Raw genomic sequence first — 16,137 nt, forward strand, 5'->3', positions numbered from 1 at the left:
GGGAGAGAAGGTAAGGTAGAGAGTGATCCACAAGGGAATATAAATAAATACTCTGCTTGAGTAGTGGTAGGTCTGCTTCTCCAAGATCCTGCTTTCTAGAGCAAGAATGTAACCATTATTCATGTCTGTTCTAAAATGGTGGTAAATTGCTGCTCACTGTCATTTGACAGGGTTGTACTTTCATTAAGTTACATGCTAGATTTATTGCAGTGCTTTAGAAATTCCTGTATTTGTCAATAGTAATGGGAAGTATTCAGGAAGGTGTCACATTTTGTATGATCTTGTATCTATTTCTTGTGTATTTCTTGGATGGGGGTTTTCTGTGCTATGCATCTTGGTAAAATTTTAAAATTTTTTAGAGGAAAAGAAGCACTGTTAAGCACTGAGAGGTCTTGTAATCATTCCTCCTCCTTAATCTTGATATAAGTCTCAAGCACAAGACCAGATGGATGATCCGTAAAAGGCAGTAGGTAATAAAATTACTCTATTATGTGACAATTGGTTACACTGTATTGTAATTCCTTATTTAATAATATTTCTTGCTTTACTGGATAACTTTCTTGTTCAGGAAGAGTCAAAAAGGACCTTCCTCATTTACTTCACTTGGATGACCTTGAGCAAAGTCAAGTTCATTGGTAAGTGCATTTAAATACGTTTCTTCATGATTCTAGCTGGCATTCTTGAACATGTAAACTGGAAGTATTGGTACATTAATGTATAAGAAGCGCAAAGCAAAGAGACCACATTAGTACAAGACATTGTTTTATTACTTGGACTGTACTATACATTAAGTCAGACAGGTGACTTCCCACTGTAGAGATATTTATGTTAATAGACACCGTATATTATATGCATCTTCCTGCACAACCTGGTAAACATAACTGTCTGAAATGTTCTTAACAGTTTACTTTTAAGATCTTTAATGTGTTAGTATGATTTAAATCATAAAGTAATCATAAATCATAATGTATTTGGTAAAATTGCTTTATCGTAGTAACATAGTTATCTTAGAGATTAGATACGTTTTTCCTTCGCAGATTGAACATGTTGCCTATTAGATTGGTTTTCAGTGGTTTTGTAGGAGTAAAATTTGAAAACACTTCTTTGTGGTTGGGGGTGCTGGCATTACTCATTTAATAGAGGTATAATGAGGGTTGAACATTTTGTAAAATCAATTAAATATAATGAGTCTAGGCTCATCTTATATCCAGTGGTGCAGTTAGCAAGATGGACTGTGAGGGTACCATGTAACATTTCAAATGGGGTATCAGGTGAAGTGGAGTCTGTTATCTTACAATTCCTTTCAGGTATATTTTAATTCATAATATTTCCTTTAGATAACAACAATATTATCAAAATGGAAAGTGTTCTCATCTCCCTAGAGAAGCCTCATTTTTTTAATATATTGAATTAATTGATACTGTATCCTGTTTAAAAGGAAGTTGGCTTTATTTCAGCTGCAGAGATTATGGTTGTCCTGGAACATAATTCTACAAAATGTTTTGCTGCAGTAGTCTGTGTGTCTGGTTTATGACTGTATGGCATGAAAGGTACAGAGTTCAGGTCCCCAGTGAACAATCAAGAAGAGAAAAATGTCCTATTTATTTTTATGAAAAATAATTGCTCTGAATTATTTTACAGAACAGTAATTTACTTAATGAAGAAAACTCTACCACTAAAACAGACATATGTCCTGGGGGCTTAAGCTAATTGGATTTTCAGTGTAAGAATGGTCATACTAGGTCAAACCCAAGGTTATTGTAATCAATGATCTGTCTCCAGCAGAGATGTGTTTAGGGAGAAATATATAAAGATGGGACAGGTCCCTTGTATTACTTTCTCAGAGTACTCCAGTACTCCTGCAAACCTCCAATAATTTGTGACTTCAGGACTTCTTCTATGCTTCTCCCTTAGTGTCAACACAGTATTGTACATTGGGGTCAGCTGAAAACATCCAGCTGAATTACTGCAAGAAATAGAGTGTGCTGAGGGGTGTGAACAGGTGCTTCTAGGTTTTTGATCAATAAACACTCAGTGCTTTCCACCACTCATATTCAAAAGAGGTGTTAAATAAAATGCTGCTATTTTAAATAAATTGTAAATTTAGTAGTCAGTCAACATCTTTTGGGCTCTGTCTGTTTTGGCATGCTTACTGGGCTTCCATCCATTTTGGTGAAGCTACTCTGTCTGTGGTGATGCAGTGCGTTGGACAGTTAGGGCTGGTATCATCATTGGCAATTCTTAGGTCATTTTGGGTTCTATCCACATGATGGATGATCATTAGTGCCCAAAACGCATGACCAAGAATTGAAATTTTACTAATACTGGAGATCATGTTTGTCTTCCTGTTTTGTTTACTCTGCTACATATTAATTAAATTGGAATATATTTTGAAGAGAGGAAGGATAGAGTTCCAGCCTAACAGGGACCAAGTATTCTCTTTGTGTTTGGGCAAGGAAAGGATTTACTTATCTTATTCTTCTCTATTTAAGAGTGTAAAATGGTCAAAGATTTTGTACCCTTTATCGTTAGATTATGAAAGATGATGAGAGCTTTTCCTTTTCAAGGTTGTGTTTTTAATCTGTGCTGTTTACATGCTGTGGCAGAGAGCATGCCATCGTTTAACCAACTCTTTGGGCTTGCTGATCATTTCATTCCAGTGTTCTAGTTCTTTGCCGCGGGTATACATGAAAGGCCCAACTACTACACGTCCTAGCAGATGTGTTTCTGGGGAAAAAAAGAAAGCAGTTAGTGATTAACACCTGTAAGTGCTTCTCTGAAATTCTTACCTAAATTAGAATATTAACTTGTATTTCTGTAATGAATGTTCTGAAAGTTATTTTTAAACCAAAATTTTCATCAAGGAATTCACTCTAGATTTCAACTTCTGTAGTTTCTACATGCTAAGATTCAGCATTAAAAGGTGCTGCAGTAAGTGGGTATTTAGTCAATACAGGCCTACCCTATTGCCTCCACTCTGAACTAGAATCAGTTTAAGGCGTGCAGATCTGCATCTGCCCAGCCCCTCTACCTCAAGCGTACTGTGGAAGTGTGCCCTAGTTTTGGGCATCAGCAACCTTAGTAGAATTCATATGATGCTCTAGCTTGGGAAAGAATAGATTTAGTTACTGAGACAGCTGGGAGTTGCAATATGTGGGTTGACCCTGACCACCCTCTGCCAATGAGCAGATTGTTTCTTCATGCCTGAACTTTTCAGCTGTTGATGGGGAAGATAATTCAAACCTGCCTTATGTGAGCTTCAGAATGTTTGTAAAGTGTTTGGCTGTCCACAAGTGAAAATTATGAAAGACATGAGTAGTGATCCTAGTTCTTCTCAAATCCTCAAAGCCAAAGCACCTGTCCAAAATCTCACCTAAAGGAATTTTTTTAGGAGTGTATGAATCCAAATGAAGGTATTAATGTTTTATTATTGAGATCATATTTGCACTGCAGGGAAGATGTTTTTCTTGTGAGCAGAGGAAGTACTGAATTCTGACTTGCTTCTCTAAGCAGAACGCCTTAATGGAGTCTCTGACAGAGGTGACCTCAAGCATTCGGTTTTCTGCTAGGGAATGGGGATGTTTGTAATCTCTTCTTTCTCACTGCTTGAATTGCTGTGATAATTAAAATTCCTCTTCCTCTTTCAAATTGGGTTAGGAATAGTGAATGGCTTCAAAATGTTGGAGGTTGGGGGATTATACACACAAGTGTTCACAGAATGTAATTGCATAAGCTTGTTTTCTTAGGACACCAAAATGAAACAGTACAACATCTTGTACTGACAGTGATTAGCCTACAGTTATTTTATTCATGTCTTCCATTAAATTTATCTTTAGCCTCTGAAAGAGAATCGTACACTTACTACAAATAAGTTGTTTTGCTTTTTAAAGAAACAGCCTGTGAAATACCCCAAACCTTTTATATGTTTTATGATTAATGCTGAAAAGGAATTAATTCTTCGTGTGTTTAAATATCTCTGCAATATGTAAGAGATTTATGACATCCTAACTGTAATAATTTATATAGCTTACTTTCTCCTTTGATACTCTGGAGCACAGATAGACTCAGGCTTGCTGTATCCAGCTCTGTCTGATCTGCCTTGAAACTGAAGGTTTCATTATACACTGGATTGGGAGATCCCAGAACAGCTGCTGTCTTTTTACTTTTGATGAATTTATTATGGTTCATTAGTGAGACTTTGATATACACACCTTGGAGAAAAAGAAATGAAAGAAGAAAATACATCAGAGGCAGTTGGGAGAAGGCTTAAGGAATTTCTTGCTTTCAGGAGTCAATATTAAGCATAAAATTAGATCATGAATGATTCATGAAATGTAGATGGCAGCATGGCAATGCGTAATGTTAAGCAGGGAGTGCACAAAGTACTTCGGGTGCAGTTTTGTAGTGTACTTTCCAATTTAAAAGCTGTTAAAAGGAGCAGTCATATTCTTACCCTGCATCCTTGATCATATATTCCTGTACCTTCCCTTCATCTGATGGGCACTTTTTTAAAGGCCTAGTTTGTTGGGTCAGTAGTTAATTTCATATATTTGATCGCATGCTTGTTTGATCCAACATAAAGGAGGCTGTGAGGGAAGAGCTGTGTCAGAGAGCTCCAGCCTGTGCTTGGATTGGATACATTTCAGCGGAACAGATTCTCCTTGTCAAAGAAGAATCCTTAAACAAAAGGTTTCACTAATGACTTCTAGCCCTGTGGTAAGGGATCCCGTAGAAAATTTGAGGAAAAGATCAATGCTCTCCGCTCTTTCTTACAGAAAATATTACAAAAATTGTGTGTGAGTGTGGGAACCAGAACAAAAAATTTTGCTTTGCTTCTAGAAGGGGACCTGTATTGCACTGTGGTCTTATTCAGTAGATCTTTGACAATGAGATCTAAAGCAGCCTGAAATTTTCCATTCTTCCCTACCCTTCTACAAAACTTAGTGACAAGCATGTAGAAATTTCATCTTAATTGATGGCTAAAGATTTGTTCTTTTCCAGTGAAGCAGTAATAGATTCCGTGCTGCTACTGTGTTTGCTACTCCCTGCTATTCAGTTCATTAATGTCCATCTGTAAAGCAAAAAATACTAGAAATGTCAGGACTGAGACAGTATTGATGGACTCCTAATGTCTCCTTGTTATTTCCACAGATCCAGTAGGCTCTCATTACTGTTTCAGAGGGTGCAGGATTACCAGAACAGACCTTTTATTACAGAGCTGCTACCTGAGTGCTATGTAAACTACTTGCAAAGTCTGACTTTTCATTACTTATTACTGCTTAATACATTTAGTTCAGTAAGATGAATCTAAAAATAAATGTCTCCTTGCTGTCCTGTACTGCATATCTTCCATCAAAGATTGGTGTTGCACTAATCCCTGTTAATACAGAAAACTTTTTATTCCAGTTTCTTCAGGAATTACCAGAGAATCTGTGGACCCTAAATCATACTTGAAAGGCATTATCAAAGGAAATAACACCCAATTTATTTAATTTTCCTTTTTTTTTTCTTAGTAATATATTCTGGAGAATCACCTTCTGGCAGCTCTTCCTTCTGGAGTGCGCCCGTGACTCTTGCTTATTATGATAACCTGAAGTATGCCAGCACTAAAATAACATGGCAGATTGTTAGATTTGTAGAAAGAAATGCATAGAGTTCTGGCTCTCTGTGTTACAGAACTTCACAACAACCTGCAGACAGAGATGTGATGTATTAAGTGTGTTCTCCCTCTCTTGTAAAGCTATTGAGATGATGCAAAATTAGAACTTTTGCTTATAGTTCATGATGCTACTTTGTTCATCTGCCATGAACCAGTCATATTTTTTCTGGCCATCCTTATCTTAGTTTTAGAAAACAAATAACTAATAGATTATGTAATATATTTCTTTCAACAAGTGCACAGAGGTTGGAAACCTCTATTCTCATCATTTTACTGTACATGTTGTCTTTTATGAGTTTTACCTTAAACAGAGCAAATCTATCTCTAACATTATGAATGTAGATTTACTCATTTAGAGGGCATCATTTCTAAAGTTAAACATCCTGGTAACAGCCCACTCAACGAAACTTCAAAAAAACTTTGATGTGTGTATGTAGAGAACTAAACCTCTTTTCTTTTTAACTGCTGAGAGTATTTCATGTTTATATTGTTTAGTTTCAAAGCCCTTCAAAAAAATCACTACATATTCAAACACAAGCTTGGGTTTTGCAGCTATTTTTGCTTTGAGTGTTTAGATTTTATACAGCATTTTGGGGTAGTCTTGGCACTCAACATCTGAGGCCAGGGACTCATGAGCATGATGTACCAGGGAAAACCCCACTGCAGTAAGAAAGAAAAATTGCGACTCTATGCCATGGTCCTTTGAACAATGGCCAGGCTCTCCTAAAATGGAATCTTTTTCCAGTTCATTTCTCCCCAGGACAGCTGTTCAGCATAAGCAGTTGTCCTGCAGCTGTTACCTCTGGGCTTTTGCCTTGAGGCAATTCTGTTAATGTTGATATCCCCTGAAAAGCCACCTTCTCTGAATTGGGGAGCAGCAAAGGGATATTGATCACTGTATTAAAGCAGGAGAAAAACATTGCTAGTGATGATGTGAGACAAACCATTTATTATGAAACAAAACCAAAACATAGCAGAACTGAGCTATGAAAATCTAATTACCCCAGTAACAAACTATGGCTTGTTTCCACTCAAATTAAATCGCCTGGATGTTTATTTGTTCTTTTCAGAGTCACTCAGTGCAAGTCTGGGTGGACAGAGCAAATTAAAACAGGAATTCTGGAGCTGATAGAGAGGAAATCACACTTACTGACAGCATGGCTCTCCTCCTGGAGCTTCAATCCCCTTGCCCTCAGAACCACTACAGTGAGACGGCCCAGGTAGTCATTGTAGCTGAGGGAGAACTGGATATCACCGTAGTCTGAAGGAGGCTTTGGAAGCAGAAGAACATTTGTCAAATATATCTGAAAAACTCTCCACACAGACAAATGGGAGTAAAAAAGTTGATCTTCATACTAGTGGTTTCTGCCACACCAAGGCATGTGGGTGAATTGTAATGGCTTTATTTATGCTGTGGTGACATTTGATAGAACCAATTAATCAGCCTTCCTGAACCTTTGAATTCCTATCTCTTCCAGCTGATGCCTATTTCCTTGCCTCTGCTCTTACTAATTCAAAACAGAAGCAAATAACAAAAGGTGCTTTCTTATGTGTCTCCTAACCCATGTGACTGTTTCTGAGCAATTGGATAATCCCTATGGATAACAGCTATGGATCTGCAGGTTTGCAAGATGGGAATTTTGATTCCAAATGTTTATCAAATACTTTTGCATTTTATGTGTTTAGTACAACATACTCCTACTTCAGCTGTACCCCTCCAATACTTGTAAGATGACCGAAGTTCCACAATGCCAAGCAGACTGGTATCACATACCTCCAAGTTTTCTTTCTCCAGATCTCTCCATATGACTAGTTTGTTGTCATCAGTTAATGTTTCATTTTTCAGTGGGAAGATAACTTGGCCTAGGAGATGATGCTTCTTCTCTTTATCAACATGGTAAACCAAAAACTTCAGAGTCCTTTGGAACAACATTTTACTGGAAACCTGTACAGGAAAAGGAAGAATATATTAATAATAAAACATGTGAGACTTTCCTACTCTAGTATGACTTCAAAGGAAGAATTTTTCAAAGTGTGTCAAAGGTAAGTGGAGATTTCCTTTGATTATTTGAAGTCCACTTTCTTAATTTGTCTAAAGTTTTAGCTATGCAGGAGTCTAAAGATCCAAGCTAAAATAGAACAAGTTCATTTGAAAAATGTGAAGTTAGCTGGCAGTTTTTTCAACTCGTATATATCTATTGTTACATGATGCATTCACTTCCAGTCACAAATGTTTAGAAAACTGTAAGCATTCATTTTTCAGTTTTCTGAAGCACAAACTTTTTTGATTTTAAACCTTTTGTCTTGTGACACCTGCTCAAAGCCTCTTGGCATAGGGGGCCAAGCTCCTAGCTTTACAGCACTGTACAAATAGTATACCAGACATCTCATGAGTTGTAGTTTCTAGCAGACTTCCATAGCAAAGAAACAAAAAGCTATGAAAGCATTAGTTCAGTATAGGTTGCTTCTGGACTTCTAGAGCTCCTGGGCTGAACTGCTCAGCCATAGTTCAAACTGGAGTTTTCATCATCCCTGAGGCAAGTTCTGGAATCCTCAAGTTTGGTGCAGACCACAAGTAAGATCAGTTCTGGAGCCACAGACCTAAAGTAGCCCAGGATATGCAGAAACCCCAGTAATAAATCCTATCTCCAGTGGAAATGACTGGTATCTTGGTAGAAGTTTGTAGAAAACTACTTTTCACAAAACATGTACTGTAGTTTGACAAGTCAGCATTTGCAAACAAAAATCTGCTTCATCAAAAGGAAAAAGTACCTGAAAAACAAAGTTTTCATCAAACTGTGGGTTAAGGGTTTTGCGTTTTGTTTTGGACTGCAAGTAGCTTCTTTCATCAGGCAGCAAGTAGATTTTCACAAAGGGACTACAGGGATCAGCAGGAGGCTGCAGCTTTCTGACTTTGATCAAGGAGACGAGGAGTCTTTCTGATTCTTGCTCGTATTCTATGGAGAACCAGAGGCGGCCAATGTTGCCTTCAGGAAAATCCATCTCACTTTTGTCTTCAGGAAACTTGTACAACTCTGGGTTAATGGTCCCTACAACATAAGCTCCGGCTTCATGAAATAAAAAAACAAGCACCCTCAGATTAGTGTCAAGACTGTAGCAGGCATTTTTATAACTGCTGCTGTATTAGGGAAGTCACATTAATCTTTTTATTAACAATAGACTTTTGCATAAACTTGGTATTTTATTTCCTTTTCCCTCAAATTTGGGGGAGTGGTTGTAGGCTGTACCACTTTTCTTTCCCTTATTCTGTGACTGTACCTTGTTAGTTTTGGGTATTCATTGTTGCAGTCTGCAACTGGTCACTCTGCTGTTTCTGGGGACAATGATCAATACTTCCTGAGTTACACTCATGTTGTGCATTTACAAAACACAGAAGGAGATATTGCTTTGCCTGCTATATGTGCAAGGTCCCACAAGAGTGGGACGAGAATGGCTACATTCTGGCCCAATTCCTATATATATATATGAAAAAATACACACATAGTCTTTAGCACTTGTGTTGTATAATGCTATGTCTGGTATGCCCCCAATAAACATGCTTCATAATAATAAAGTTACCCTTTAAAGGAGTACCCTTAAAGAGAGTCCCATTTTTGCAATGCCATACCCAAAGAATGAAATGATGACCGTGGCCCAGGCTGAGGAATCATGTAGGGGTCACTGTCATCTTGAACCTGTTCTTCGTTCGTCAGGTTAATCCAGTCTTGCCCATGCAGTGTTGGTGGAATGATAAATGGAATGCTTCTGGATCTGCTCAAGACAACAACTACTACTGACTCTTCTGGTTTAAATATGGAAAACAAACTTGGTAACAGTAGTAAGTTTACTGTTCCTCTCTCAGTTTTGTTAAAATACTACAGAGATGCATAAGTAGAAAAGATAAATACCCATTGTTTTGCAGTTTATATTATTTGTATAATGCCTAAAGGTCCAGCAAGGGACATCGGATCTTAATTCTTCAGACAGATCTCTCGCTTTTTCCCTTTCTTCTCCTTTAGAATTGATCTTTCAAAGGAAAGGAAGAATTAACTGCAGCTGCTTGTTTCAGAGCCCCAAAGCCCTACAGTAACTAACTTTCTAAGAGAGTCTCCTTTCTGAACTGAAGTCCTATTGTTTGTTTGGTTCTCAGATACTTCATAATGAGACCACCAGGAATGACTCTGGAACATAGGCCAAATTTGTCTGGGTAACAGATAAAGCTATCCATGCACCAATTACACTTGAATGTATTATCTCTTTTACATAAATCAGAAATAATCATTGCATTCATAGTTACAGAAGGTATTATTTTCCTAAAGGAACAAAACAGAACAAGACTGTTTTCAGAAATGAGACCCCTAAATTATATGTACATGCATCTATTTAGATCACCCCCTTATTTGAGATTTGACAAGTTGAAATAAATTACCAATAGGGTATGCTTTAAAAACAAAAATATGTACCTTGTGCTTTTTAGTTGAATTTCAGAAGTTGACTGATCCTGAAAAATGGCATTTGCATTTGTTGGTTTGACAGGACTGGTTAGCTTTTCATAAGAAAGGAGGCAGCAAAATTTCTTCCAGAGCAGGTACACCGTTACTCCAATGAGAACAAACAAAAGGATCCCTCCTATTATACCTCCAGCAACAGCAACTGCTTGTTCTGTTCAAATATAGAAGCACATAAACCATCATAGGGGGATCAAAGTTATGTATGTTTGGGGGGTAGACAGGAATATTAAAGCTGACAAATTTGTTTTACATTCCAAAATAATTTAAAACTGAAACATTCCACTCACACGCACATTTGTCTTTGGTTATAGCATAATGCAACACCTGAAGATGTATGACATAGGCAGTGAGAGATTAGGAAGTATTCAGAGATGCTAGCAATGACTGCAGTGTAAGAGACTATAGACAGGAAAAAACCCTAAAACCCCAGGAGTTGTTTGGGCTCTTACTTTACATTAGCATAAGCATTTATCTTAGCATGGCAGAAGTGCTAGAGCTTTCATAACGAAAAAGAAAACTGGGAGCACCTAATACAAAAAGTACCATTATTTTGGTTTGTTCTTGCAACTATTAATCTATGTTGAATTGAGACTAGATCCTGGCACAAGGAACAAAGCAAAGCTCTGGGTTGTTTTCTTTCTCAGGATGCATGTGTTTCCTGATCTGTAAAGTCAAACTTAAGTATCCATTAAACACTGTTTACTGAATCTTGATTACTTCAAATAAAACCAAACTTTGTATAATTTGGGTTTTGGTTTTTTCACACTAATAAAATTGAAAACTTAAATGTCTTTAATAGGAGTGTGAGGAATTCTGTTGTGATAATTTCTTACTAGACGAAGGGTAGACAATTGATAATGGGCTCAGTTCATTGTTTTCTCATGTTTGCTGAGTATGCTAGAGTAAAAGGCTGGAAAGACCACTTCTGCATTGTACCTTATACCCAGCCTGCCTTGGCCTACTAAACTGAGAATTGATCCTACCAGAATATCCTCTGTCTGAAAACAAGCCCAAACTGCAGAACTATATTCTGCTGTGCAGCCATGGGAGGCAGCTCAGTATCAGCTATGTACTGCCAGTTCTCAGTTCCCTCTGAAATTGAAGCAACAAAGTAATCTGGCATTCTCTCACAACTGGTACTGACTTTTTTTCCTCTTCTCTGCTTTTAGGTAGAGATTACTGTGATTATGCTTTATTCCTGTCTCCTTTTTATCTTTCTGTGCTTAGTAGATACCTTGGAGTTAGCCACCTATACAATGGTACATGTAAATAAAGACAATACAAGCACAAAATAATCAGTCAACACTGTCAGTAGTTTTGAATAAGAACTCGAAACTAATTTGATACAGTTTACGGATTAGAGCTATAAAGAATATAGTGAGTTGCAAATACATGTATTACTGATCTTTTTCACTGTTGCCATGTTGCAATAAGTGATATGAAATGTCCTTCAGCTACAGAACACTTAGGTAAATACCTTATGCTATAAAATTAACCAGGCCATAGTGCCTCAAAGGACTTTATCTGATCCTATCTCATTTTCCTGCCTTTGGTACAGTCATAGGAGCCAACTTGTTTTTGCAGCTCCCCTCCAGGTGTGTTGCCTTGGCTCTCTGCAGGAACTGGCTGGCTGCTTCCCCATGAGTCATATAATCACTCATGTCTCCCAGCACCCTAGAGCAACCATCCTGCTCAGGGCTGTACCACAGCACTTTGCTGTCCTTGCAACCAGTAGGTGGGCTGAATGCATTTCAGCATTTAGCCAGCCTATTAGTACAAGACTTACTCTGAGGAACAGGAAATAAGTACCTATTTGGTATGGGTTAATATTAATAAAGAGACAAGTCTGGTTGTGCTACACTGGTAACTTAGTTTTCTTTCATAAGAATGCCCAGTATGAGGAAATGTGTAACAAATGCACTCCTGAGTATGGAAATTCTGTCTGTGCGTTCCTCTTAGTTTTGTAGGGCATGCTGGAGTATGTCTTCAGTCAGATTGCCATTTTATTACAGCTTGGAAGGCCTGACACAGAAAAAATACTTCAGTTTAATGCCCATGAACGTAATAGAAATTAATGGTTCATTTCATACAGGTGTACTATCAACAATACAAATGTTTATATGGCTGGTGGTTTTACTGTCTGACATAGTTATCTTAAAGGTTAACATTTCAAGCAAGCTCAACAGGACTCCAACTTGTCCTCTCCATTCGCAAGTCTTTAATGCTCTCAGCAGCAGTCCTGCATTCCCCCATAACCAGTTTGTCACCACTTACCATTAACAACAGTAAGCTGAGGTGTGCTGTAATGCAATATATAGTACAGCAGCTATGCACTGATTTTGGAGTAAGAGAATGAGTTTCCCATCTCTTTGTTAATGAGTTCAATGTACTGAATTTGTTCACTGCAAAATCATGTTAATTATTTATGACCCACCCACTGCCGTTGGCTCAAATTCTCCTGTTTTATTTTTACACAGTGGTAGACGTAAGGTAAAGTTTTATCCACTTCAGTAAAGCTTCCTATGATTTAATGAGGGTAAGGAGAATTTGGCTCACTTTTAGGCCATCTTATCTGATTAGACCAGCAACAGAACCAGTAGCTTAGGGCACAATGTAGCACTAGTCACAGAATCAACCATTGAAGTAAGTTGAATCCATTGTGTGCAGGGAGAAAATATGTATCTTTTTAAGTAACTACCTGTCATCATGAGAAATTGATGCATTGTATTCTGCTGTGGTACAGGATCCTGGCACCTGGAGATGGAAGAGACCTGTTGGACCGCTTCATCTCCAACTGGCCTGTGCTGCGGGACTGTCCACGGGTAGCAGGTTTATCCTAGCACAGAGAAGTGTTGATGGTCATCAGCTGTCTCCTTTGGGATGGGATCCCTTTTTGCTTAGTGTCTGATGATACACTTTTAATAAGCCTTTCTTAAACTTTGCAGCAAGCCTTTTGGAGTTATGACCAGGCTGTTCTCTATCAAAAGCTTTAATCCCTATATAAATACTCAGATTTATTAACATTGACAGTGTAAGCATATGCTCAATATAAACGACGTTATTATTTGGGGTGGGGGATAAACTCTCTCCCCTTGCTGCGTCTGTCTCACAGAGCCAAGTTGTCCTCTGACAGCGAAGTGCTCCGGGCACGGAATACGGATGGGAGGTGCCTGCCGGCCCGGCGGGTTACAGGCTGCTGTTCCCTTAGCCGGCTCCAGAAGGAGGGCGGATGGCTTTACAGCCCTTTACGTTCAGAGCCAGGTTTGAGCCGATTTCTTACCCCAACTTCCCCGCAGTGCTAGCGCGGCGGCGGGGAGGGGTCCGGGGCGCCGGCTGGGCCCCGCGGCGGCCGGGCAGGGCTGCGCGCCGCGGAGGCGGCTGCGTCTTCTCCGCGGAGGAGAGAAGCTGGCGTCCCCCCGGGGGTCAGCCGCGGCGCGGGGTGCGGCGGGAGCCGAGCCCTCCCCTCCCTCCTGCCCGCGCCCGGCCCCGGCAGAGCCGCAGCGGGGCTGCCCCGCGCCCCCATCGGCACTTACCGGGCATGAGTGCTCGGGCGCCTGCAGTCACCGCCCCGGTCCCACCTCCTGCCGGGCTCGCTCGCAGGCGGCGGCTGTCTGCTCCGCCGCGCCGGGCCCGGGGCTGCCGGCCATGTGCCAGCCGCCGCCCCCCGCTATTTAAGGACTGGCAGCGCCCTGGGGCAGCCCCTCCCCGGCCCGCCTCACGGACCGCGCACAGGGAGGCTGGGAACGCGGGTGGAAGTAGAGACATCTCTGGTTCCCATCAGAAAAAAGGGAAGGGACGTGTTCGGAAGAGGTTCCAACCTTGCCGACCCTGTCAGCCCCGGGGGTGCGGGCTGGGAGGGACAGCCATCGCGGAGTTTCAGTAGCTCTTCAGCTGTCGCGGCTGGGGAGGGAGGTGTGGAAATGTGCACAGAAGTAGCCGTTGTGCTAGATAAATCTTCTGTCAGCCCGAAAAACCTGTGCGACGTTGGCTATGTGAGCTCACTTCGAAAACTACAATTATGCTCAGAAGAAGACTTTGATATTAATAGCTTAATTCGGAAAATTCCGGTGGGCAAGACATTAGCGTGCACTTGTTTCAAACTTAACAAAATGCGTAAGCACACAGGAACACAAAAAGTCTACTTAGATAATTGCAATTACAGCTTTTCCTATTCGTATTTATAAATGTAACGATCTTTACTCTCTTGTGTGTGTAATAAATACAACCAAATAGATCTTAACTAACAAAATTACTCATGTTCAGAAACCAAATTATTCACCTTCGCTTCTTCTTGCCTGCTAATGCTTGCTTCTTTCTCAGCCAGTATGACAAGAATCTATATCTTAAATTTAACAACTGTTTGTATTATACGTGCTTGTTCTGTTCACAACTATTGCATGCATTTGTATACTGCAGTTTAATCTAAAAGCTAAAGAAACGCGTAGGAATTAAACTAGTAGGATTCTAATGAGATATCATCTGTTTCTGTGCAATCTTAGAATTCTTCTAATTGCATTTTAAATGTCCTGCTGTTAGCTTTTTCTATTAATTTTTGAGTCCTCCTTAAGTAAGAAAGTATTTAGATGATTTTTACTCTGAGAAGAAAAAGCTCCGTATATTTCAGTTTTGTATTTTTAATATAGTTAGCTATTAAATAAATATTGCATAGTTGATGCTTTTGCTATTCTTATTTCTACGCTGAATTAGTAGTAATGTTGAAATATAGATTTTTTGCTCAGCAGTTTTGTCAGGATAAACTTTATAAGCAAGTTTGAGATAACGGAAAATTCTGAGTTGTGTGCCAAGACCGACAACTGTCTGCTTTCTATTACAGCGTTCTCACTTGAGTTCACTTTTATGTCTGTGTGAGGAGTGGTGAAGTTGCTTTAAACATCTGACTACTTTGCGGAACGCTACTGAACAGTTAAAATGATCCTAGCCAGATGCACTGTCTCCCATGCAAGCTGTGCTGCTTGTGTAGAGGGGTGTGAAGTGTGTACATCCGGGAAGCAATAACCATCTGCTGATTCAGTTCTTGTTTCAGTGAGTCAGTGGATGGGATGAGGTGAGCTTGGATGAGCAAATCTCACCTTCTCCAAGTTCTTGTGGAAGGAATCAGTGGTGAAGTTGCTAAGCAGGGAGCTTTAATTTTGATTCTGTGCTGTACCCCAAACTTCCTGTTCTCTAGTCTTTCTGTGCTGAGTTCTAGCACCAGCTAGAAATCAAAATTTGCTTCAATTCCCAGAATGTGAGGAACACAATTATACCCTCCTTTATCTCCGATTACTAACCTCCTTCCTCGCCCTAATTCTTTGCAGGTTCCCTATTTCATCCTATGAATTACCACACTTAAAGGAACTAAAATTAATTAATATAAACCATACATGTAAATACTGCTTGCCACATGTCTGAATGTGTCTGCTTCCAGCACGTAGTATAGGAGAGCCCAGGAGCAACAGATGAAAGATGTTTCTCTGTGTCCACTGTGTGTCTGATTATGGTCCTGATTGCTTCCAACTAGAAGCTGGTATGATCTTCTTTATCGTTTTAAAAGCCTAGCTCTAAGTTCAAATATAAGATAATGCTGATTTGCCCACGTTCACATACTGTAACTTCACTATTGTATCAGAGAGTGTTCTGGAAATGTCCTAAGAGACTGCCTGCCTAAGTTTGGGTATTTTAACAAGTCTGTTCATTTCAAGTAATTAGTATTGCCTTAACAAATATGTGTTCTGCACACTCCAGCCTTGACCAGAATTGATTCATGCTCTCTGCTTCTCAGTTGCTGCTGTAAATATTTATTCAGTTGTGTTTCTCACCTGCTGGATTTGAAAAATAATTTTGTTTTCTCAGAGAAAGTTTATCTCTGGAACAGCTGAGAGCAAGCCGTGAGTTTAACGTTTTGTGGACCCAGATGTTGTATTATAAGTATTCTAAGTTTCTGGTGCGTTTTTTGTAACATAACGT

General features: G+C 39.5%; 1 protein-coding gene across 2 annotated transcripts; it reads right to left on the reverse strand.

Moving 5' to 3' along the window:
- Positions 1-2,508: 2,508 nt before the first annotated feature.
- On the reverse strand, positions 2,509-13,710 carry LOC104262942 (synaptotagmin-15). 2 transcript variants are annotated; one of them, XM_059821392.1, is made up of 8 exons: positions 13,704-13,710; positions 10,123-10,321; positions 9,288-9,430; positions 8,432-8,727; positions 7,434-7,604; positions 6,810-6,930; positions 4,032-4,211; positions 2,509-2,727 (listed from the first exon to the last, which is right to left on the reverse strand). In XM_059821392.1, the coding sequence occupies exons 1-8, from the start codon at positions 13,708-13,710 to the stop codon at positions 2,591-2,593; spliced, it is 1,254 nt and encodes a 417-aa protein (XP_059677375.1). In that variant the 3' UTR covers positions 2,509-2,590. The 2 variants fall into 2 exon arrangements, with proteins under 2 accessions (XP_059677375.1, XP_059677376.1); XM_059821393.1 differs by having other exon boundaries at positions 9,288-9,433.
- Between the last annotated feature and the right edge of the window lie 2,427 nt (positions 13,711-16,137).

Source organism: Gavia stellata, chromosome 9 (genome assembly GCF_030936135.1).
Source record: "Gavia stellata isolate bGavSte3 chromosome 9, bGavSte3.hap2, whole genome shotgun sequence".
Classification (NCBI taxonomy): Eukaryota; Metazoa; Chordata; class Aves; order Gaviiformes; family Gaviidae; genus Gavia; species Gavia stellata.

Coding starts and splice junctions, on each gene's coding strand:
- LOC104262942 (XM_059821393.1), bottom strand. Junction 8,728..9,287: donor GTCATCATTTCATTCTTTGG/GTATGGCATTGC, acceptor TATTTCATGAAG/CCGGAGCTTATGTTGTAGGG. Junction 4,212..6,809: donor GGAGGAGAGCCATGCTGTCA/GTAAGTGTGATT, acceptor TTTTTCTCCAAG/GTGTGTATATCAAAGTCTCA.